The sequence below is a fragment of the Gallus gallus genome, chromosome 3 (genome assembly GCF_016699485.2).
Source record: "Gallus gallus isolate bGalGal1 chromosome 3, bGalGal1.mat.broiler.GRCg7b, whole genome shotgun sequence".
NCBI lineage: Eukaryota > Metazoa > Chordata > Aves > Galliformes > Phasianidae > Gallus > Gallus gallus.
This window is the reverse complement of record NC_052534.1, coordinates 36,988,419-37,013,462: the sequence shown is the minus strand read 5'-3', so window position 1 is coordinate 37,013,462 and position 25,044 is coordinate 36,988,419. Positions and strand designations below refer to the sequence as shown.

At 34.6% G+C, this 25,044-nt stretch overlaps 1 protein-coding gene across 12 annotated transcripts in view; it reads left to right on the top strand.

Annotated features, from left to right (window-relative positions):
• The window catches only part of RYR2 (ryanodine receptor 2), a 361,102-nt gene that overhangs the window by 194,762 nt on the left and 141,296 nt on the right, over positions 1–25,044 (top strand). For all 12 annotated transcript variants that reach the window (XM_046939481.1, XM_046939480.1, XM_025149037.3 and 9 more), the window contains 6 exons: positions 1,067–1,283; positions 2,574–2,678; positions 8,057–8,160; positions 13,071–13,154; positions 17,082–17,241; positions 24,083–24,230. In XM_046939481.1, coding sequence (XP_046795437.1) covers positions 1,067–1,283; positions 2,574–2,678; positions 8,057–8,160; positions 13,071–13,154; positions 17,082–17,241; positions 24,083–24,230 — 818 coding nt within the window. The remainder of the gene's footprint in view (positions 1–1,066; positions 1,284–2,573; positions 2,679–8,056; positions 8,161–13,070; positions 13,155–17,081; positions 17,242–24,082; positions 24,231–25,044) is intronic.

Sequence of the window (25,044 nt, the reverse complement as noted above, 5' to 3'; positions counted from 1 at the left end):
AATTCTACTTTAATATTTTCAATAGTTTGAGACAATACTATTAAAAAAGATTGTGTGAAGTTCCAGCAGGAGGACTGACTTCAGCAGAACTGCTGAAAGTAGAGGCTGAAAGTTGGTTTCTGCTGGAAGAAAGCAATGCTTTGTTGGAGATCGTTCAGAAACTATGATAAACAGTATAGAAGCAAAGAACTAGCATCTCATCCCAGATGCAAAATGCACTTCTTTAGACTTTGCCATGCATAATACAGTTATAGAAGATAAGGTATGGTAAAACTATAGAAGTGCTATGAAATGCAACACCGTGCACCTGCATGCTTTATCTCCTTCATCAAAAAAACATTTGACAGATGCTATTCACATGCTTTGTCTGCTAATGGAAAATATTTAGATGTGTCCTGATAACAGCCTTAGAAAACACAGAGCAAATGTAAAAGAGGACACATTGTGATTCTGTTGCAAGGCTGGGATTTTTGGTTTTTTTGCTTTTGATTTCTTCTGATTGGAAATGTACATTATTGCACTCACTGAATTTTTCAATGACAAAAATTTTTCAATGACAATGAATTTGTTCACAATTAAAAAAAAAAAAAAGTCAAATTTCACCATTTTGTAATGAGTAAAGAATGCTTCCTCCTAAGTTTCTACTAAAATGACAGGTGCATGTTTTTGGGAAGAAAATAAGGGTGTTATGTTGCATCCTAAAAAGAGAAAAGGGAGAGTCATAAATTTTCAGGTTCATTTCTCAAATTGTAGAGAATTGAGAATTCCCAATGAAGAGAGTTGAGTGGTTGCTGATTGATTACTGTAGATTGTAATATCAACCTCACTTAGAATGCTTTTACTGAAGTAAAAATGAACCAAAATGAAGAAAAATGTTTAGTTTTCTTCACGTTTTTTTGCACTTGCTACTCCAACACTACTGGAGTTTAAACACAGATAATGCAAATAAGCTGTAATTTTTAATTTTTTTTTTTCCCAGTAGCATTTGATAGTTGTGAAGCTGACGAACTGATTAGACTTGACAGCAGAAGCGTCCCAAATATCTAAATTAATTCTGATTTTACAGGGTACGTTTCTTGCTTGGAGGTCGCCATGGAGAATTCAAGTTCCTTCCTCCACCTGGATATGCCCCTTGCTTTGAAGCTGTTCTACCAAAAGAGAAATTGAAAGTGGAGCATAGCCGAGAGTACAAGCAGGATCGAAACTATACAAGGGACCTGCTGGGTCCTACTCTCAATCTGTCACAAGCAGCTTTCACCCCCGTTCCTGTAGATACTAGCCAGGTATTGGAACTAAAAGATTACACTTAATTTCTCAAACATATATATTATAGATCTATGTTATTTCTCATTGAACTGAATTTAAATGTCTCATTTTTTTTTTCCTCAGAATTTGTTTAATGCATTTCACTGTTAGAAATTGAAAAATGGAAAAAAGTCAGAGGTTCTATGAAGTTCTTGTAGTACTCAAATATATTCTCAGTTCACAGATGCTGTAGTGAAGACTGATTTATCTTTAATATTGGAGTATGTGAAAAAGAGTATCTGAATTTCTTGCTTTGTTTTGTCAGTTACCACTGTCTTGTCACTAGCCATTTTTATTACAGTTTAATTAAAATTACTGAAGGCTTTGATTTAAGACCTTTAGACCAACTTCTGCCCTATTCCTTTGCTGATCTTGTAGGTTTCTGAGAGTGGCATTTAACTCACTGTGGTCAGGAAACGGCACTGAAGTTGTATTTCTGATTTTTTTTTTCTCATAGTTACAAAGAACAATAATTCTTTGTCCAGTACTCTGATAGCAGAGAGCTCTATCTCTGATCATAAATTTAAAAAAATTAAAAATAATAAAAAAATGTTCTTATTTGACCAGAGTTCTTGGTTATTAAATTTTTGGACAAGGTGTTAACATATTTAGAAACCTGTCCCTGAAGCAAAAAAGCTGCTACTGTATTGCCAATATGTGCTAAATACAATATTCTGCACATGTCCTTGTGGTTATTGTTAATTACAATTAGTGTAACACTGTGATTATTCATACAACTTTCTATTTGAGTTCTCTGGTTTTTGAGACGATATCCAACTGCAAAGTTTGGAGATGATGTCCCAGTATTACTTGTCATGTCACCACAATCTCTCTTTTTCTATTGAGGTGCACTTCTCAAATTTTTATATTTGTCCGAAGTGTTTTGAAGAAAATTATTATTCAGATTTTTACCTTTTTGTTTTGTTTTAATCTGAGAAGTACTCTTAGTTTAAGTCATTTCTAGCCAGCTGTCATGACATTTGAAGGTATTGGAATTAAAACTGTTTTCCTTTGCTGGTCAAACTCTGGGATTTGTAGATTAGGGTATTTCTTCATCTAAGAATTCTGTCTCACTTTAAGAATGATTGTTTATTTTTATTACTGATTATTTTGTTGTTATTATAATTTGTTCTTAATATCGGTAAGAATGAAGAATTATTTAGGATTAGTTGAGGGATGTGACTTATGCAAAGTTTGACAACTGTGGAAGCCTGTTGCTCTGTTGAGCAACTTTTTTGTAATAACATCTTCCTCTTTTCTCTCTTTAGATTGTTTTGCCTCCCCACTTGGAACGAATTAGAGAAAAGTTAGCAGAGAACATCCATGAACTTTGGGTTATGAATAAGATTGAACTAGGCTGGCAGTATGGACCAGTATGTACCTTCTCTATTAATTTTCTGTTAATCACGTAGTATTGCTTAGCAAATCAATTTCAGTGTGCTAATGGGACTGAATTAGTTATTTTTATTATCTTTCCAAGGTTATTAAGGTTTTATACCCTTTCCACTGCAAGACGGGGAAAATCATCGGCACTTATATAACCAAACTTGTATATTGTAGAAAATTCTGAGGTTAAAGTTGTTTGCTGCTCACATTTTCTACCAGACTATTGGCATGGAAAGCATACAGTTGGTTTTATACCTTACATTTGTTCTTCAGCAAGACATTTAGTTGTCTGGTAGTGTAAGTCAATAAAAACTATGATTCTTGGTTCTCTTTGCATGAACTGTCTGACATAAATCTTTTGAAAGTTTCAAACATTATATATTCATGAAAAATAAATATTTTGTATTTTCTGAGGATGGGAAATGCCATTAAATTTGCTTCTTTTCATCCACGTCTCCTGCTGTTCAGGCTAATATGTGCATTAAACTTTTTTCTTGTCTTTTTCATACTTTTCATGGAGTATGACTAAAAAAATTTCTGTGACTTCTAGCTTTGTTACAAAATGCAATCTATTTTGTTGATTAGGTTTTTTTAATAAATTATGAAAATAATTTTTTTAAAAATCTACAGGTTAGCTATTTGTATCCCAGATGTTATTGCTTGTGAAGAAGTATTGCTGTGGAGAACATAAAATCATCCAGTAGAGGCTAGATATGTGGTTGTACAGAAACAAGTATAGCATTTGGCTTAAATATATATATTGGTCACCTTATATGGCTGGGCTTAGGTATTGTATTTGGTGTAGCATGCTGCAGTACTTAAAAAGATTTGATTAATAGAGATTTATTTACTTTTTTTTTTTGCCTTCCCCACCACATCAAACAAACAACATCAAAAGTTAATGTGACAAAGCATAGTTTTTGTGGGATAGTCACAGCTGTGAAATAATCTGCAAATACTTTCAGTGTACTAATACTTACCATCAAGAATCTGACTGTAATTTTGAATGCTATTTTCACTTAATGATAAGTAATATTGAGTTAAGCAACGATTAATGTAAATATGTGCAGTATGAAATAGGGTGCTGAAACTTTTATGCTGTTCTGCTTTCTTTCCCTGACTTTACCATTCTGCAGTTCAATGTATTCAATTGGGAATGTACAAAAAATATGCTAATTATTAAAGGAGTATGACTCCTTAATCATTTTGGTTTTTCACAGGTGTTTTTATCAGTTTAAGCCACTGTAGCTAATTTCTGTTATCTGAGTTGATGCATTGCAGTTCTTCAGTACTGAGGCAAGGTATATACTAGGCAAGGTAATTCTATTAATATTGGAAGTCAGAAAAAAAAAAAAAGGAGGTCCAATATTGAAATTAGCTACACAGAACTAAAGTGGTTCTCCTAATCAGAGACTATCCTAAGACTTTTTATCAATGTAGATTACTGTAGGTCTTGGAAAGAAATTTGCAAGTAACATTTTCAGTGTCTGCTAAAAGATGCTTCCTGTTTTGTCTGCTAAATTTTTTGATCAAGTTGCTAGACAGTTTAATTGCTTTTATTGCCTGTCCAAAGATCATTAATTTCATCAAGTGCTTAAAAATATCCCATTGAGATTGTAAATAATTTTCAAACAAAAACATAAACAGCTGTCTGCTGTTCAATTTGATAATTATATTGTGTGCTTAAATGAAAATGGAAAAATGTGTTAGTAGTGTTAAAAAGGAGTGTGACTTGTTTTTTATAAGATTAAATAAACTTGAATGGTAATGTCTACTTTAGATATTGTTATTAAAAACATAAAACTGAAAAATAGAATATGATAAATAGAAAATAAACTTGAATTATGAATGACCCATCTTCATGTTCACTCTGTGGACACTCATGTATAATTAACATGCAGGACTTGAAATTACAGAGACTTTATCAACAAGGTAAGGTTTGAAGATGACAACATTTTGATTTCCTGCTCTAACATTTAGTGTTTATGTGCCAATATTATAATTGTTTTATTTTTAGGTATTATCACAGATATTGCATTCAGATTTATTTTTAAGATGCTCTATTTTTTTCCTTCTAAGACGTTTACAGTAAAAAAACAACAACAAAAAAACATAAAAAAAAAAAAAAACCCAAAAAACAAATGCAATATGCAAAGCAAGTGATCTGTTTGCGTGATATATTAATTGCTTGAAAGTCAGAATTTATATGTCAGTTTATGTGCTACTGACTTTCTTTTTTAAACATAAAATCTGATTCTGTAGGTGAATAATAGATCCGGCAAAACTATTGAGAACAAATTATACCTAGTTTGATGGTACAGTTTTGCTGAGAAATCCAACAGTGGTCTTTTCCCAGTTAAAATAATTGAAAACCCATTCTGTATTCACTAAAGAAATAAAAACTGATTTGGAAAAAAATGGTTTTATAATTTTAACATCCCAATTACCAGCAGAATTATAATTTATCAAGAATTGTCAATAATGGGATTTTTACAGCTTTCAGTTTACAGCTCTGAAGATGAGCATAAATGTTGATCTTATGGTCCTTGAAAGTTTGAGGGCTTCTCCAAAGTAATGCCTCCTATTTTATTATGTTGACCTACAACATCAGAGGTGGATGTTGTGGTATGGCAGTAGAGGCTGAACCCTTCCCACCAATATTCCACTACATGTTGTTGCTGAGTGACAGGTGGAAGCAGAGGGGCAGTCTGACAAAATGGTGTCTGGCGTGGAAGTGTGTATGAAACAAAGATGTGGAACTGAATTCCTGTGTGTGGAAAAAACTGCACACATTGACACTCATCAGCATTTGATGAATGTTCATGAAGACCAAAGAGTGGATGCAAGCACAGTGAGGCTATCAGTGGTGCGTTTCAGCAGTGACAACAGTGATGTGAAAGATGAGCCACTTTCTGGGCAGCCACATACAGCTGTCACACCATGTAATGAAGCAGGTCTTGATCAGCTCATCTGCATTAATATTTTGGAAAATAGTGTTTTTTAGTTGAGGATTTGCTCTATCAAATAGTGTTATTATGCTCTTTGTAGCTGTTGTAGATTGAGTGGAAATAAATAGGAGGCATTACTTTTGGAGCAATCTAAACATCTTGTTAAACAGATTGTGTGCTGAAATGCTGTCTTTGTTTTCTGTGCAGAATGTATGCCATTCAAACCACAGTATTATTCACCATTGGAAACGGAAAAATGTATTGAATAAAAAAATAGAACTCAAACAGTAAAAGAGGATTTATTTATATTATGTATACCTTCAGAAATATCACATAATGACATTATTTTAATATGTTAAATGTTATTTTCATGGCAGAAGGTATATTTCCACTCTTTGTGATGTACTATGAGGACCTGCTCTGTGTCAGTAGCTTGTTAATATAGCTTGAAGCCTTGGAACTGCTGCTGACCTAGTTGTCTGTGAATTACAGAACACCTTGATAATATGGTGTTCTAGTTGCTGTTTGCTAAGTGTTTGATTTTCTTGGCTTGTTGTACAACAGAGGTGCCCATGACTACATACTTCTGTAATAGTTCTGAAGCTGGTTGAAGAAGTGTGATTGCAGCAGCAAATCAGATTACTATTTCTAATTACTAAAAGACAAAGAGAAAAATCTAGTTGAGGACTACAGCATATTCTCAAAGACTAGCTTTGGTGTGTTACTTTTGTGCTGCTCAAAGGAACAAATACTGAGCCTTCTACTTCTAAAGTACCAACTCTATCTCGAGCTGGATCACTGGAATCATATAGGGCCACTACCATTGGAAAAGGTGTGATATGGAGAAGTCTGGTAACACTGGAAAGAAACGTCATATTTTTAAACTCCGTAAAAATGGAAGAAACTAATTTCTGTGGTGCTTTTCTGTGTTTTAAACAAGGATGCTCTAAGAGAACAGTTAACTGCTCTAACAGTGTATGTACAGCAAGGTAGCAGTAGGTATTGCCAGCTGTAACAGAGGCACAAGACTCTGTGTGAGTAGACTTACCTCTCCTCAGTATCTATTAAACTGTGGATTGTTTTTGAGAACTACTAAGGAGTTATAAGCATTTCTGTAGGGCTGTGACGTCCTCTCCTGTGTTGAGCTGTTCTTCACGACATACCATGCTGTGGGTAGAACTGTTGAAGTGTTCTCCAGCCTACACACGGTGAAATGAAACAGATTAACTTTCGATATCTTGGCTGACTTTCTCCCTTGAAAGCTGCAGAGGAGATACCATCTTCTGTAGCACAGTTGTCAAGTGAATAATAACACTGTATATTCTGACTGTCAGGGAGAAGACATGCTTGGATTTATCTCCACAGATCTACAGATCTGTCCCTTAAACCTTTTTTTTTTTTTTAATTGTTACAAATAACTTCCTTGCAAACTAGTGACTGCCTTACATTTAGTTCATTATCTCTAAAGTGTATTTTAGTTTCAAATCTGTAAATTTGGAAATTAATTGAACTGAAGCTTTAAAAACAAGTGACAGTGGAAAAAAATTTACAACCTTTATTATTTTCATTCCTGAATCATAACTATATTAACAACATTTTCATTTAAATCTTTTAGTTAATATTTGCAACTAGTATATTTTTAATCAAGCATTCTTGTAAGACATAGTCGTAGGTTTTATTGGCTGAATGCTCATGTATTGAAGATGCAAATCTGAGAGCAGTAGAATGCTCAGCTATCTCAGCCTCTGAGGTTGCCTTTCCCAGTTATGAACAATATTGGGCTAAAACAGTGTATAGGAAGTGCTGGTTAAAAATATTTTTGTTCAAATTTTGAGTTGATAACAATATGGGTTTTTCTAAATTATGGTGACAGTAAAAGAAAATTAATGTCCCAGTCATTTGTGACTGCTCAGCTGTTGAATTCTTCTTGTATACCACTGGACGTAACTTTGAGAAAATCAACATTCACCGAAGTAAAGGATAAGCTAGATTTATCCTTTATTCTGTAAGCTTTACATTCACAGACTAATCAGCATTTATACAAATTGAATATATAATTTTTCAAACAGTTTGCTTAAGATATTTCATGACTGTATGTCAAACACAACAGATTGCACTGTCCTTGAACTTTACTTGCTATGAACTTCCATGATAATGAGATGTTCAAGTCAGCATGTATTCCAGTTGAGATCTGCAAATCTGAAGTTTATTTGCAAATGCTGCCTTACCTTAATGGAATGATTGTACTCTGAGAGTACATATTTCCTTTCTTTCTATTATTATTATTTTTTTTTTTTGGAGTGCTATTCAGTTTGAGTAATGCTGACAAAATCAGCCTTAAGTACTTTCTCTTTTGAACTGTTCTGAAATTTCAGCAAGTTTTAAAGATGTATCATTTTTTTTTTCTGCCTTTTCAGGTTAGAGATGACAACAAAAGACAACACCCATGCTTAGTGGAGTTCTCAAAATTGCCGGAGCAGGAAAGAAATTATAACTTACAAATGTCGCTTGAAACACTGAAGTAAGTTGCTCAAACTTCTAAAGCTTACAGTAAGCTTTCAGCAAAAGTATGCAGTTGTAGTTTCCAAAATTATAATTTGGTTTACTTCAATTTAGTCTAATTAGTTTTAATCTTCTGTGTTTATGAAGCCTACTTTAATGATTGCATTGGGATTATGTGGCAAGGTTTTGGTAGCAGGAGGACTGAAGAGGTGGTCTGTGTGAGAAAGACCCAAAAGCTACCCCACCTGGCTCCAAAACGGATCTGCTCCTGACCAGATCTGAGCCTGTAAAAGAATGAAAAAAATGTGAAAGAAACAGTCCTTCAGACACCAAGGTCAGTGCTGCAAGAGGTGCTCCAGAGGCTGAGCAGAAGTTCCCTTCAGCCCAGGAGAAGCCTATGGAGGAGGAGGCTGTCCCCCTGCAGCCTCTGGGCACCACATGGAGCAGATCTCCACATGCAGCCAACAGCATCTTGGCTTGTATCAGAAGCAGTGCACACAGCAGGACTGAAAAAGAGATTGTTTTCTTATACTTACCTCTGGTGAGGCTTCAGCTTTTGAATACTGTGTATAGTTTTGGGCTCCTCCCTGCAAGAAAGACATTGAAGTCCTGGAGCATGTCCAAATAAGGGCAATGAAGCTGTGAAGGATCAGGATCACAGGACTTAGCAAGAGCAGGTGAGGGAACTGGAGTTGTTCAGCCTAGAGAAAAGTAGATTCAGAGGTAGATTTGAGATTTGATTTGAGATAGATTTGGTAGAGTTGTAGTGAGTAGATTCACTCAGTCTCTTCCCAAAAGCAACAAGCAACCAGATAAGAAGAAAGAGTTTCAAGTTGCATCAGTGGAGGGTTAAGTTGGATGGCGGGAAAAATTGTGAAAGATGGACCCATGTAGTGTGAACCCTATATTGGAGCAGTTCTTGGAGAGCTGCTGTCTGTGGAAAGCCCACGGAGATTGCTTTTGGGAATACCAGCATCTGGTGGGAGGGAGCTCACACTGGAGCAGGAGGAACAGAGTGATTGTGAAGGTGTGGCAGATGACAAAGTGTCATGAACAGACCACAACCTCCATTCTCCTTCCCCCTGTACTGCTCAGAAGGAGGAAGGAGAAGATGGGTGTAGGAAGAAGTTGTTTTTAGTTTGCTTTTAGTCTGTTAGTAACAGGCACTAAATCTCTCTATGCTGAGTTTTGTTTTACCCATGATAGTAATTGGTGAGTAATCTCCCTGTCTTTATTTCAACCCTTGAACACTTTTTGTCTTTTGAGGAGGCAAAGAGAGAATGGTGGAGTTCAGCTTCTCGTCAGTGTAAGAACATCATGACAATCAATCTATTTTTGGACATGACTAACAATGAGCTATTTCTGTCTCTGTGTGTATTGCCATAGAACAGTAATATGCATTACGGATGAGCAGTTAGATGTGTGAATTTCATGAAGCACTGCAGCTGGAATTCTAGAAAATTTCAGTGGGATGTTAATAGATGTATTGAAATCTTGCATCTTCTTACAGTGTATTTACTTCTTCCTGTACATAATGTTAGCAAAGGATGACTTTATGCATATAATAATACCTTTCTAGGAAGATTTGTAGTATATTATTCAGAAATTCACCATATATAGCGTTTAGAATCATAGTCCTTACATTAGTAAGGACTATGCATCTTCATAGTAGAAATCTAGGTAAAATTCTGTTCCGGCAATTTTTTTTTTTAATGGATTCTTTTCCTGGTGAGCTTCTCTGTGCTATTTACTGATCCACCATTCCCATGTGTATGGGAACTGTTGAAACACGGCCTGAACCTCTGATTGACCACCTGAGGCGAGTGCTGAGCCTTAGGGGCACAGGTGAACGCAATTTCACCTGAGCGACCTCCTAGACCCCATTTAAGGGCTGACTCCCAAGGAGGAAGGATCTCTCTCTGGAGATCAGTTCTCTTGGAGCCCTTTGACGAGCCCAGGACATGGGTAAGCTCTTTTTTCATTACTCCTTTGTAACGTGATAATCTCTCTGGTCCAATACCTGTTTGCTATACGCCCATGGTAAGTTATTCCCTCTGCTTCCCCAAAAATATATTTATGAGCCTGAGCGTTAAATAGTTTCTGGAAGAATACTTTTGCATTATTTAGAAAGAAAGCATTCAGAGACAAATCGAACTCCATTGGAGGCAAGAAAGAGTAGGCAAATTTCTAATTTATCTTCAGCTTGGTATTAGAATTTCAAGAAAAGCTTTTGAGTGTGCTAGGAAAGCAGAATATTTTCTTTTCCTATTCTCAACTTACAAAATGTAATATTTTTATTTACAGATAGATCTTCTGCTGTATTAATCTGTATAATATGACTGCATCACTAAAATCATTCTGAGTATTAAATGTATACTCATAATGTTTATCTAAATATTAAAAAAAAATTAGTGTTCCTTACATGATCACTGGTTCAGGATTAACGTTATTCTAATCTAACCCTGACAAAATGAAAAATCCACTTTGCTGCATAAATGTATGAATTATGAATATTTTCTATTTTAGTAATTGTATTAATATAGAGCCTTTTCATTAAATGAACGGTATCCAAAAGATGAAGCATTCTGTCTTTCTGTGGATTTCAAAATTCATATGCTTACCGATCTTACTCTTCATTTTGTTCTTGTATTACTCTTGTTTTTTTTTCTGAAGTTAACAGTTTTAATTTTGCAGTATCATATTATATTCATTATGTATATATTTGATACCTCAAGTAAGGCAGCAAATTCAACAAAAGTGGAGAAGAGGGAAATAAAATGTTCATTGTAAAACTTCTTTCAGTCAGCTATATGCTATATTCTCTATAATTTGTATCAAACTGTGCTTTGCATACTTGAAGATGCTTCAAGGCATCAAGGATAACTCCTTACTGTAATTATTTATTCTGCTGGTTTGTTGCCAGTTTTGCTGCCAGCTGTACTGGACAAAAGAGGCAGAAAACAAGGAAGCTCTGAATAATATTACATGACAAAACATTTCAATACATTGATATCTCTGTATGTTTTTCAGTATGATTTAATACTTCTATGAAATATAAAAATTATATACTATAGGAATTATCAAGATTCAGGAAAGAGTTACATTTGAGAACATCGTGGGACATGATTTTATTTTTATTCTGTACTTTTATCTTTTATTGTTTTTATTCTTAATATTTTGTGACTGACTTTCCCCTTTCTACCTATTTTCTCAGTTGTGTGTGTGATAATTACGTGAATGCAATGCTTGGCATAATATTGATACAAGCACTTTTCAGTTTTCTTGTTTAGCTCTGAAGTGCTTCAGGGGTCTTTTGGATTCCACTTGTATTAATGAGTCTGTTTGAAATGACAATTGAAGTGTAATTAAAAATCTAACTCTCAGCCCACAACTGCCTTTTAATCCTGCTGAGCTTTCCAATTTGAATTTGCAGTGTTCAACTGGATATATTTTCAACTTCCTATCTTATGCTTACAAATAGGTTAGGATTGGTGGGGGCTTAAGTCCTCTCCACTGTTTTCCGTTGTTAAATATGTTCTCTTGCTTATGCTAATGATAGCTGCATAGGAATCAGATATGGTTTATGGTAAATGAAGTTTATTTTTGTTTTATTTTCTCAGATTGTGTTTTGCAAGAGTTGTCCTCTGCATATTGACTTCCTGGAATCTAATTTAACTGCCTAAATTTAAATAGAGTTTCACATAACAATAGCATTTACTCCATGTAGCTAGCACTAAGGATACACTTTGACTCTCCTTTAAAGCAATAAATATAGTTAGGACAAGTCCAGTAAATACTGTTTTAAATGGAGACAAGAACAAATCAAACCCTTGTATTCTATCTTCCTTACATGTTGGAAGGAATTGGGACCAGAGCCCAAGCTTTACACTAGTGATTTGTCTTGTATATCCAATTTCAAATATATGGGTATTGCCCTCAGATTTTGGGAAACTTCTGAACTGACTCCAAAGTTCTCTCTTGAATTTTGTCATTTTGCTCTCAGTGTTTCAGTAGTTGATCTAGGTTAAAGATACTAAGCTTTAATAATCCAGTATGGAAAGTAAGTGCAGGAACAAATGGTTGATGATTTACAGATCAAGATGTATATTAATACAAGTCCTTGAAATTGATGAAATTAAAGATTTGTACTACTGGTTAATGTGACTGTATAGAAAGGAGGAGGTTTGAACTTATCAGAAGTCACTGTCAACCCTGTTATTAGGCATGCAGGGACCATTTGTTTTCTGAAATTAGCTGCATTTTACAGGGTTGGGTCAGAATGTCCTTCCTGGTGGAAGCCCTGTGGTACATAGCGTACTCAATCTACTTACCCACTTTTTTTTGAAGTGGGTCAATATCGAATATCCATATTAAGTATTATGGCTGTTTTGGTATAATGCTTGGAGTGTATTCTGCTGCCAGCTCTTTTTTTAGTAATGTGACCTAATGAAAACCAGATCCAATTAAAATCCTCAAATAACATCATCTCTTTCTGAAGACACGTTCAAGAAATAACAAGTGACATTTCCTGTCTTTTCTCCTTTCATTAGCTTAGGAGTAAATAATGTCGCATAAAAAAGCTTTGATATACAACAATATGAATGGGTATATAAACCATAGAAATAGGTATATAAAGCAGAAATATTTATTTCAGGGACAGGGAATCTTTTAACTGATGCCTTGTAAAGATGGCAGACCATAAGATGGTTACATTTTGAAATAATTCCCTCATGTTTGCTAACACCTTGTGGCATTTTCTTACCACCATAAAGCATATTACCTATACAAATGGGTGGTGTTGATTTTTTTCCATGTTACTTTGTCATTCCTGTAGGTATCATTTATTTGTTGTATGGTGTCATTTACATACCAAGCAACTCTGGATATAGAAACATTGGCAGTAATTTGTCTGTGATTCATGTGTTCTAGAACGCTGCTGGCGTTAGGCTGCCATGTTGGAATTGCTGATGAACGTGCTGAAGAAAAAGTGAAAAAAATGAAACTTCCAAAGAAGTAAGTTGAAATTTAATTGCATTTTTTTTGTGTGTGTGTTAGGCAGTACGAGTAAAGCAAATTGTTCTCACATTTGATTTTGTGTAGCTACTTTTGTAGGTATTTGGGTATATGTGTATGCATTTATAGGTGTCCAGAAATTTATACATACCTACGCTTATACCTTTCCTTTTAGATATTTACAATCTGATGCGTAGACAAAGTTGAGGTTTTCTGTGATTTTGTTGAGATGTCTGGCATTCTACTTATTATTACAAAGTTCTTTATTTATAGAGTCTAGTGCAGCAACTTTTCATTTGATATTTACAGCAAACTTGTCAGTATATTTTGCCATGCTGTAAATTTTTAAAGCAACCCTTTTGAAAGTCCTGGAATGGCCATGTAGTGACTTGCGTTGGGCAGAACAGTTATAGCTACCTGATTTCTTCCTGAGTGATAAAAAATGAGAAGAGCATTATTCGTAGGGCTAGGCCTGGGTCAATAATAGTGGCCTCTACTTCCTCAGCTCTGAAATCAGCTCTCATTGCCCAGTCAGTATTTTCTGGATTCTTCCTTAGGTCTAGTGTGCCCCCAAGTTTGAGAATAAAGAATTTGACAACATTAACATGGTTGAATGTAGTGGAACTGTCCTTGGTTATGAGCATATGAAAGCCTTAAGTCCTAACATGCTTGAGCTCATGGTTTGTAAGTTTGTTTAGATTGTTATCCAATTTAGTGGTATAAAGAAGAATTTTGAAGTGTGTAAACTTAAAAGGGAAAAGGTCATAGTTTCAAAAGAGAAATCATGTGTTCTATTATTTCTAAGTTTAAGATAGGAATCCAGGTTTCCTTCCATATTATGAAAAGCAACGGTAATCTCTAGTACCACCTCTGTCTTCATTTCACTGAAAGTTGTAATTCGGAAGTCTGAGGTCCTATTGTACATACAAAGTAAGAATTTTGATACTTTGTTTACAATGGATAGGAGAAACAGTTTAAAAAAAAAAAGCATACAAGAAATCATTAAATAGTTTTTGAATAAAAAAGTAGCAAAGATTTCAACATGTGAATACAAGTGTGTAGTTATAAGGCAAGATTGCATTTGGTGTGTGTGTGATACCAAATGGAGACTAGAAGGGTTGCTCACCTGCAACTAAGGTAAATATAATAATAGCAAGGAGTTACAGGAGGTAGTGTATCAAAAGTTGATTCTTTCATGGGAGATGTCACCTCCTGTCTGTGTTAGTTCTGTGTCTCTAAATAATACAGATGCATTTCCCAACACTTGCTCACATAGAATGATGGAAATCTTTAAACAATACACACTGTATTTTTGTTATTCTCACAAGTATCCATTGATACTTATCCTTAACGAATATCCACTTACATCCTGAAATAATATGTACGTGTCTTCTGTGACAAAATCCTTTGAGGCACCTGGTTCTTTTACTCTGCTTTTACATTTAATTATCTGTGCCTATCTTAACTGTTCAAACACAGGAGAACAGTTATGCAGGGGTGTATGACAAGAAGAATGTAATAATTGCCAATCTGATGAAAATGTTAATTCTGTATGATACACTGTTTCCATTACTAACTGACATTACTAATCTCACTTAAGTGATTCAGAAGCTCCTGGAGAATTGATTAATTCTTGATTAATTTTTTATATAAATTTGCCAATTGGTACTTATATGAATGGTTTTTAGATGTGGGTTTTTGAATTGCTATTTTCATAGCAGACCTGAAACATCAAAAAAAAAAAAAAAATCAGTAGTTTTGAAGAGTGTTAAGCATTGTTCTTGTATATAATCCCCCTTGAATGTTTGCTTGTTTTCAGCTATTGTTTTCAATTACAGAAGATAGCTGGCTAGGACTTATCAAGTATTAAAATATTGTGGAATATAAAACAGGATAAATAATGTTGCTTTTTCTGGATTTCTTTGTCACTCCAAATAAATAAAATATAAGAGAATACCGATGTTTTGAACATTTTTAGACAGTTTTTTTTCAACTAGCTACTCTTTAAAGACCCGGCATATAATTTTGGTGAGAGACTGTTGTATTTCTGCCACAGGTCCCTGTTGTTGTATGACTGAAGTAGTACTTTGCTTTCTCTGTTTGCTTGAGGATAAATACTCAGCGATATTCAGGGCACATCCACCTGCTCCATCATAGTTTTTCCACAAGATAGAGGAGAAATCCCTTCTCTATCCCCTGGACCACTTATTTTCCTCCTCCTTTGATTGGTATCTGTAGGGCTGTGTCTTTTTTTTTTTTTTTCTCTTTTTCGCCCATTCCTCTCTGCCATGTAAAGTTCCACCCTCTCTTTATTACTTTTACTTTGCATCCCCTTGCCAGCATGTGGGCACCAACACAGTGCTCCTGCTTTCTGTCTACCCTATGCTTTGCTCTTCCTTGCTTTCCTTTCCTCTGCATGTTTATTCATTATTTGGTGCAGGGCCCACTAACCCCTCCAACTTCCCAGACTCAGAGGGATATGTTCTTATGACTTTCAAAGTCTCATATTGCCTGCCATGTCTAGATAGTTCATCAGTTATCAGCAGCACTTGGCCAGGTTTCGTTCTGGTTCTTGCCAGAATTTCTGTCTCTATGTTTGTTTCCATCCTTTTATCATAAAAGGCCCTTAGTCAGATAATCTGACTGAGAATGAGCTCTCATACCTACCTTCACCAGGTAGTAAGTCTGGCCAAGTTTGTTATCTTTGACATCCTTGCCAGGTTTATGTTTCTGTATGCTTTTGTTTGTTTTCTTCCTTTTCCTATTAGCACTTTTTGCACTGAAAAGGCTCTGCACCAGATACTCACGGAGGAACAGACAGTATACCCATGTCCTTACATGCTGGATTATACAGTTGACTTTGCTGGACCATCATAATAACCTAATCGCAAAGAATCAAAGATTTGCAACCAGATCTGTATCCCTCTTGCTTGCGTGCTCTCTCTCTCTGTTTGTTTATTTATTTACTTTCTCATATTTTAATTTGAATGAGGGCAGCAATCAATTGCTAATCAGACTAACAAATTTCTGTTTTTGTTGCCGATATTATTACTGTCACTATTATTTTAACTTTGTCTAAGCATACTCATTAAAAAGATTGGAAAACTTTTGAATCCTCAGCAAGTCTCCCTCATTCAGAAAACTCTGATGTGAAGATTGTTGGGCTAGAGGTATTTTGTGTGGGTAAATCCTGCAGCTGAAGTGTCATAGGTTTTGGCTTTAAATTTGGCAAGTCCTAATATGCTGCATGCATTAGTATATGCGCTGTGTTCTTTACTGAAGAAAACCTGGTCATAAGCAGAGTGGGAGAAGACTAATTCTGTGGGAACAACTTCATAAATGCAAACAACACTTCATTCTTAGTACTGCTAAAAGTAGCAAGGAAACTCTTCAAGTCACGCTTCAGTTTTAAATATTTCCTTCTAAGATTTAAAGGTTATCTAAGGATTGTGATATTATAAAAGAAAACTTATAATAAACAGACTTCATGTAATCTTGAGTAATCCATTTAACCTATTCTGTCTTACATGTTCTTATGTAATAGAGAATATTTTCTTCCATCCATAGGGGGTTTTTAGACTGCAATAATTATTAACAAGAGTTCAGAGGAAATAAATAATGTTCGTATAAGTATATAAATATGTAACATCTGAATCTACTCATTTAATGTGAGAAAGTACTAAAATACTTCAAAAACATTTTTAGTGCTGATCATTTTGTGTAGCTTTCATTGTTTCTGCATCTACTTCATTCCATCAAAATACAGTTTCCTTAAAGAAAAAATAACAACAAATGTCAGTACATTATTTACATTAAAAGACAAATTATTTTTATTGATATGTTGCATGCATATAGCTTCTTTACTTTGCAGTTTCTATTAACTTCTACTGACTGCAAAATAACCTCAAGTTCTCTGTTTTTTGACAGCTACCAGTTGTTGAGTGGATATAAGCCTGCTCCCATGGATCTGAGTTTCATCAAACTGACCCCCTCTCAAGAAGCTATGGTGGATAAACTAGCAGAGAATGCTCACAATGTGTGGGCAAGGGACCGAATCAGGCAAGGCTGGACCTATGGTATCCAGCAGGTCAGTGCCATTTTCAGTCACTTGATAAATCACTGATCTATTGAGATATGTTATTGTTAAATCAGAGTAGTGGGTACATAAAAGCAGGAAGAAGCAGCTAATGAATGCTAGTCTGTCAGTCAAGAGAGAAAATATATTTACTTCAAACAATCCTTCTGCTAAATCTTCTAGCAGTATGAGACTTTTATTGGCAGAATTAAAAAGAAATTGTTCATGTATTCTTATATTCTGTCTATACCTCAGGGTGAGAAAAGTGAATGCAGGAAGTTAGTACGTACTGGAATTTCTGAAAATGACAATATTGACTTTCAGAAGGGGGATCATTTAAGTATTGGCAATCCTGGAATTTGAATGTTTTTGCTTATCCAGCAAAAGCAGAATGTAAACTTCTGGTAATCACTTTGCTGATATATTTCTGGCAAAGGCTACGTTTTACTGAGAACAGGTAAATCAGTCTCCAAGTCCCAGTACTTCACTTCTCTTGTTTCAGTGAGTAGGAGAGCTATGTGGTAGGTATTAGAATGTGTTGTAAGGGAATGGAATAAAAATTTAGTGTGATGGATTGTTAACAATAAAACACATAGTCTTTGTTTCTCTTTTAAAAAACATATTTAATAGGTATATGAGTCTAATTTATTATTTTTCGAGACAGCTACTATATCAGTTATCCCTTAGAAGTCATATTTTCAATTCTTCTTGTGATTATTTTGGAGTTTTATATAGGGAGAGGTATTGTTGCTTCTGTTATTAAGTATGTGGTAGCATATCACAGTGAAAAACACCCGGTTGGGGGGGGGGGGGGGGGAGGGGAGGGGAAGGGAAGGTTTCCTGGATTTGCACTGGCCATGTTTTCACCAAAAATGAAAAACACTTTTTTGTAGGTAAATTCTGTTTCCCTCCCACATACAGTGTTTTTATTTTTGTCAAAAATTCTATTTATACATTTTGGTTCAGCATATTTGAGACTTTGAGACAGAAAACATTTTGACATTTTGAGACATTCTGTTTGCAAAACTTTTGCATAGAAGAAATCTGATTTTATATATTTTAAGGTACTTCTTTCAACTGATCGCATACTGACAAAAGTACCTTTATGTGACAAAATATATGCCACATAGCATTTCAGCGTTGTCCGTTGCATCTGTCTATGAATATGAAGTATACTTTGTAAAGTATTTAAGAAATCCATGTTCTGTATTTGTGTTTAGGCAGACAATGAGCCAGTGTTTCTTTGCAGACTGGAACGTGCGTAATCCTCTCTACTATATAGATATTGAAGAGTTTTTGGTCTTGGTACAACTCTTCTGCTTAAAATAGGATTAAATTTGTTCCTATTTCTGCATCTTTAAAGAAGGGAAGGTGGCCCTTTGAAGTGCTGTTAGCGTTCCTGATAGAATATTAATCATGAGAAGTGTTGAAAGTGACAATTTTCTCCTCTGTTGTCAGTTAGTCAGAGCACATTAATTCATATTGATCCCACTGTGTTAATCCTGTGTTTATGGAGGCATTGCACAATTTGCTTCTAGAATGAGAATCTGTCTTTCTACAAATGCTCAAAATAAGTATGTTTGATACATTAAAAATGCACTTAATAATTTACACCGTACCTCCTGTAATTTTTTTAACAACCAGGTCATGCTCTAAACGAAACTAAAAGAAATCCATCTGCTCTAATTCTTTGCTGGGCTTAGCTATATATGATCAATATTGAACGGTTCTACCCTACCATAACAGACAATTACAGGCATTCAGAGAAGAACCTAGATAATTTTAAAAATGAAAAGGTTAACAGCCTGTGAAAATGATCACATTTAGAGTTGGAAAGCTGATTAATTGGGGTTGCAGTTTCTCAATCTTGCATATTTCTGCTTTAAATAACTGAATGTGTCAGATCCAACAAAAAATTCAAACTGAAGTCTTTTATGTGCTGAGTGGGACACTGTCAATGAGCATTTACTGCAGTGAGCAGTGTCATAGTTACAGTTTCCATGTTCAGGTTGTTAAAAGCAAAAGGTTCTTAGGAATGTTTGTGAACTTCAGGAAGCAGATCAACAAGATTAGCAGCGTGTGTCACTCCCCAAGCTTGGAAGATAAATTACAGTAGTCCCATGTATGGGTAAGCAGATAGATGATGTCCTTGAAAACTACTGATACTGTGCCTGTGGAAGTGGGTAACGTTGCTGATTTGCTCTTAATTCAATTCTTTTTCTCTTTTCAAATAATCAAGTTTATTTTCTTCTACAGAAAAGACAGAGAACTGAATTCCAAAAGTGCATACAATGTCCAGATATCAAATGTCATTCATATCATTCATTGAAGTCAAAAGTGAAGAGCAAAGTAGCAAACTGCCTCTTTCTGGGTGCAGTGCAAATATGCTTCTCTTTCAGTTCACATACCATATGGCAAACTGCTAGCTGCTGTCCACCCTGCTCTGTGCTTTTGCTCGTCTCCAGCAAGGGTTTATTTAAGGGCTATGTCTTGTCATCCCATAAAATTACTGTGACATGTTACAGTACTGTAGTAAAATAACGTGATGGTATGCTGTATAATACTATAAACTGATCATACGGGGCTGTGAAGCAGCTTTCTAAGGGAAATAAATTTACAGAAGTTTGAAAGTAGATGGAGAAATTACTGGAAAATATATTATATGGATTAGATGATCTAGTAGGTCTGTTCCATCACGATTCCCTTGTGATTTTGGGATTATAAAATATGAAAAATAAAGGGATACTGTCAAGTAGTTCAAATTTAACTAACTTTTTTTCTGTTATATAATCTTAGGGGAAAATGCTTCCAAGTTCCATATATTTTTTTCCTCTAAATCCACCACTGCTTGTCACATATTCTTTATTTGCAAGTGATAGCTGCCATTTGTGCTTCACTATGCACAGTGTTTTTGTTCTGCTGCTGCAGAGCCAGACAACCAGAAGAGGGAGCACAAGTTAACTAATAAATTCTGTTTCCAGCACTGTGCTGACAACTATGATGACACCGATCACAAAGAAGTATTTCTCAGTAGGACAGAGTAGCTGTATAGATTTTGACATTACATCTTACTGTAATTCCCTGACTAACTAATTTGCTTCACTGATAAGACGTTTTTCATAACAAGCTGATCGAAAAATAGCATTGAAGAATAAAAGGATGCATTTGTGACTAAATTTTCACAGTTGTATGGAAAATATTCAGAACTCATGTAGATTTATCCATGAGCTTACAATATGGGTTGACTTTTATAAGATTACTATTATGTATACAGGAGCAGCTCAACTTTTATAAAAGTAAAGCAGAAAGGGAAAGAAAAGAGGAAAGCCCAGAGATCAGAAAACAAATAAAAACAAATTTAAAGCTGTCCTCTCCCACTTCCTGAATATATGATTTTTAAGTCCCCACAATGATTTTGGGGGTCACGTTCAAAAATTCTGACTTTAACAATTGGTTGTAAAAATCAGCAGCCTAAAAAGTCCCTCCCACTGTGTGAAGTGCATCTTAAAAAAGGTTATCCTTGTATTGAGGCAATTAGTCAGGGCTATATTGTCAAGTTAATTTCCTCCTTGGCGCAAATTGCAATGTGACCTTTTTAAGTCAGGATATTACTTTCTTTAGATTTCTCTAGAAGACTCATGAATTCACTGTTTGATTTGGAGTTGGTCTTCCCAGGCTATCTTCTGCTGCAACAAAGAGAAGTGCTTTTCTGCTAGAAGAAATAGATGTATAGGGAAAAAGTGCACATTTGAAGCATGTTTCTTGTTTTGTCATTAAATGTATCTGAAGAGGCATCTTGTCTTTTCAAAAACTATTTGTGCTACATCATTTTCAAATTTTACATTATTTATAATGAAGCATTAGTTCTTTCCATTTATAGTAAGGGCACATCCTGCCAGTCATTCTGTATGGATACAGTCCTCAGTGAAGGTGATAGAAGCTGCTCACATACTCGTAAGGATACACATACTTCTAAGAATAGAGCTGTGTTTCTAGAATGCCAGTTTAGTAACACAATTTCTTCTTTGGGTAGATACATTTAGGATATATACATATATATATTTAGCATTGCCATGAATATGGTTTTGTGAGGACTTTATAGTGCTTTTGGGTTCTAATGACACTGGAGGATTGAAATGACTTAAGTACCAATGCTTAATTATTTTTCTCCTTTTTTTCCTATGAAGATTTTTTTTTTTTTAATTTCAGGGTTTATAGTTAAAGGTGAACTGTCTTGATAAATGCAGAGAAGCAGACCTCTGTATAGGCAGATAAGAAGTGTATGATGCACATAAATGATCCAGTTTACAGTGTATATACCTCACACCCACACTGGCTTACTGAGCTGCATTTCTGACAGGCTGCTGACAAGTTAACCAGTAGCAGTTATTGTTGCAGTTGCTCAAAAATCTTTATGGAAGTGCAAGATCCACAGACGTGACAGCAAGTTGAATCATTTTGCAGCTATGAAGTGAGGGTTTATAATGGTGCAAATGAAGCTTGGAAAATCTCTACATATGTCTCTCACTTGAATATGTGCTGAAATGCACTGACTTTATTCTTGTAATTTTGCAGGTGTTAAGGGAACAAGATCATCTCAGTACCACACAATATGTACCTGTACAGCTCTAATTCTTTGAATCACAAAAATTACAATCTCATTTGATTATGGTCTTGTTTTTCCCAAACTCTTCCTAATCCCTGTTTTAATTTTTCAATGTTTTCCTAACTTTGACAGGCACGTTTTGTATGTTTTTGTGGCTTTTTGCTCCTTTTACTCTGATGATCTGTACTGTTCTGTGCTTTGGACAGAATGGATGCTCCCACAGTTTCTGTATTACTTTAATATGACATCTGTCTTTGCGAGCTGCAGTTTGCACTAAATTAGTTATTTACACATCATGTACTCATGTTCAGTAACTAAATGAATGAAGTTTTGCACTTCCCAGTGTGTTTCCTCTGTGAAATATTTTGCATCAATGTTCATTACCTGTAGTGGAAATTTTAAAAGGCACGTTGATGAATATTGGCATGTCTTTGGGTATTTTTTCTGTAGTTCTTTTTTACCGCCAGTAAGGCCTATATTTGCTTAGCATCACTGTATGCATAGTAACAGCTATTTCAGATTTCACATGCACTCTACAAATAAGTACACGTGCTGGTCCAAATGATTAATATAATAAGCATAATTTGTCTGCAGGGGAGTTGGATTAGATGATCTTAAAAGATCCATTCCAAGCTGATCTATTCAGTTTGCTGTCACATACCAAATCAGTAGTACGTATTGTACAATGCAGTGTTGGCTGTTCATAGCTGCTTTGTTTACACTTAACTCCAAATTCAATTGTAAATGACAAAATGCAGTGTTTATTTTTTATTCAGTGAAGACGAGGCTGTGAAATAAAATATCTTGGCTCTTTTCTTTATATTTTCTGTGATGTGGTAGGTTCTCAATTCAAGACCAAGCAAACTCTTCTAAACATATTTTTATCAACTAGCTCTATCGTTTTTTTTTTTCTGCTGGGGAAGATCTACATCTATGATCTTTCAAATTATTTGGTGAACAAGTAGTTTACCAGACACTCTCTACACAGAGCACAATCTTTGATGAAACATTAGGCTGTCATAGTTGGTAAATTCTGGCAAAAACAACAACAGTAACGACAACAACAACAACAAAAACCCACCAAAAGAACCCGAGTTTTCCAGCTCTTAGAAAGCTTTTGTACAAAATAGTACGTACTATGGTAAATAGGAAGTATTAAGTCTATGTGCAAGTTGCCATTGTATTGGGAAAAAAAAAAATCACTCATAGTTAGTCAGCTTTCTTGATGACTTGATTGTTACTGTAAAAAGCTCAATCGCTGTGTAGGATCATTCTCTTGGTTTGCTGTGCTTAATCTATAGGAGTTCAGAAGATCATAAGTTCCAAAGATTATGATGAGTATAACTATAGCAGTTCTTAGTTCAATGCTAAATATAGCATTCAAAATGTAGATATACAAAATTTAAATAGAAAATAAAGAAGAAAATTATTAAAAGAATAATCCCTACTCATATTCATACTTCAAGAAGTTGCCACAGTTGTGAATTGGTGAAACAGATCACAATGTTAAAGAAACACAAATGTTAAAAAAAAAAAAAAACCCTATAAAATTGAGTTTGTGTAGTGTGTATATATAAATATATACATATATTTTATATAAATATATAGAAAAACATTAATCATATTCTTACAAGAACTTTTATTTTGGAAAAGTATGCATTTAACATAGGAGGGTTGAACCCATAGAAGGCATGAGTTTATTTTCTGTTTTTTTTTTTTTAAATAGTACTGTGTATGTTTATATTTTAATAGTTTAGATTTTGTTTATTTTATCTTGTTTATCTGTTGTTGTTGTTTTGTTTTATATCTTGTTTTGTTCTGTAATCAAAACCAAACCCTATATATTTGTGCTAATATTTTCTCCCTGAGCTTTAATTAGGTACTGGCTTCTTATGGTAGCTGCTTCTTAAATAATGAATAAAAGATAATCTGTTTGGCTTTTCACTTGCTGCACTCTTTGCATTTCTCCATATTCTTGTTTTTATTTGTTTCCCTTTAAGCAATTTCTTTGATGGAAAAGCAGCATAAGGCGTTTCCTTCATGTTTGTATTATTTGGTTTTTTGAGTAAATTCACTGTTGTTATTAGTTTCTAGGCCACTGCAACTTCTTAGTCTCCTTACTGTATATACCATATTAAGATTTCAGTTGGTATAAATAGTTATTTTCATACTACTGCTGTAGCACAATTTTGTTTATATGAGAAGGTACGTTTCCTGGAATTGAATTGATTTTGCATACTTGTACAGGATGTGAAAAATCGACGAAATCCTCGTCTTGTACCTTATGCCCTTTTGGATGATCGAACAAAGAAGTCAAATAAAGACAGTCTTCGGGAAGCAGTCCGCACCCTTCTAGGCTATGGCTACAATCTAGAAGCTCCTGACCAAGATCATGGTGAGTAATTTTGTTGTTCTGCTCTCTTTTTCATCAAGAGAGGATATTCCACTTTGCTACGTGATTTCTTGGCCCAGTGGAACAATCTAAACAGTTACAGTGCCTCCAAAGCTAATAAATAAACTCTTTTCTCTGTCTTATGTTGTTCATATTACCCTTTGAATTTACATTCTTTATTGTTTCCTTTTTTCATTCTGTAGCATCAAATGGAGAGTTTTAAAGTGTGAAAATATGTTATTTGGTGTCAGTGGTCCAATTTTTTTGTAATTCATACACTTTTTTGCACTGGTGTTTTTTTTGTTGTTGTTGTTTTGTATTTTTGACTTTTAAGAGGAGTCAAAATTAAAAGCTTAAGTAAATTAAATTTGAATTCTGAATTCCATAAAGCATTCAGAAAATCAAGAAAAAATGCTTGTCATCTCAATATATGATCTTATACCAATAAAAAAATGTGTTAAATATGTGCATAAATACCTGAAGTGTCCAATCCAAAATCAGGTTTTTAATGGAAAAAAGTCCTTTTTGATAAGGACTAGCTTTTTTTCTTTCAAGGTGGAATAAGAAGATCATATGTAAGGTCAGCGGACATTAATTTTTTGTTTCTGCAGTTTAAGTAGTAAAGGATTTGCAGTTAGCACACAATCCTCTGTTTAAATGCTTAAATCAAAAATATGAAAATTTCCAAGACATCCATATAAACCAAATTTCTCTGATTTCAAACTGAAAGCCTATAGAATTGGACAGTCTACTTAGAACATTTAAGCTCCCATGGTTTTCTTAAGTCTTCAAAATTGAATAGACTCTAAGTAAACTT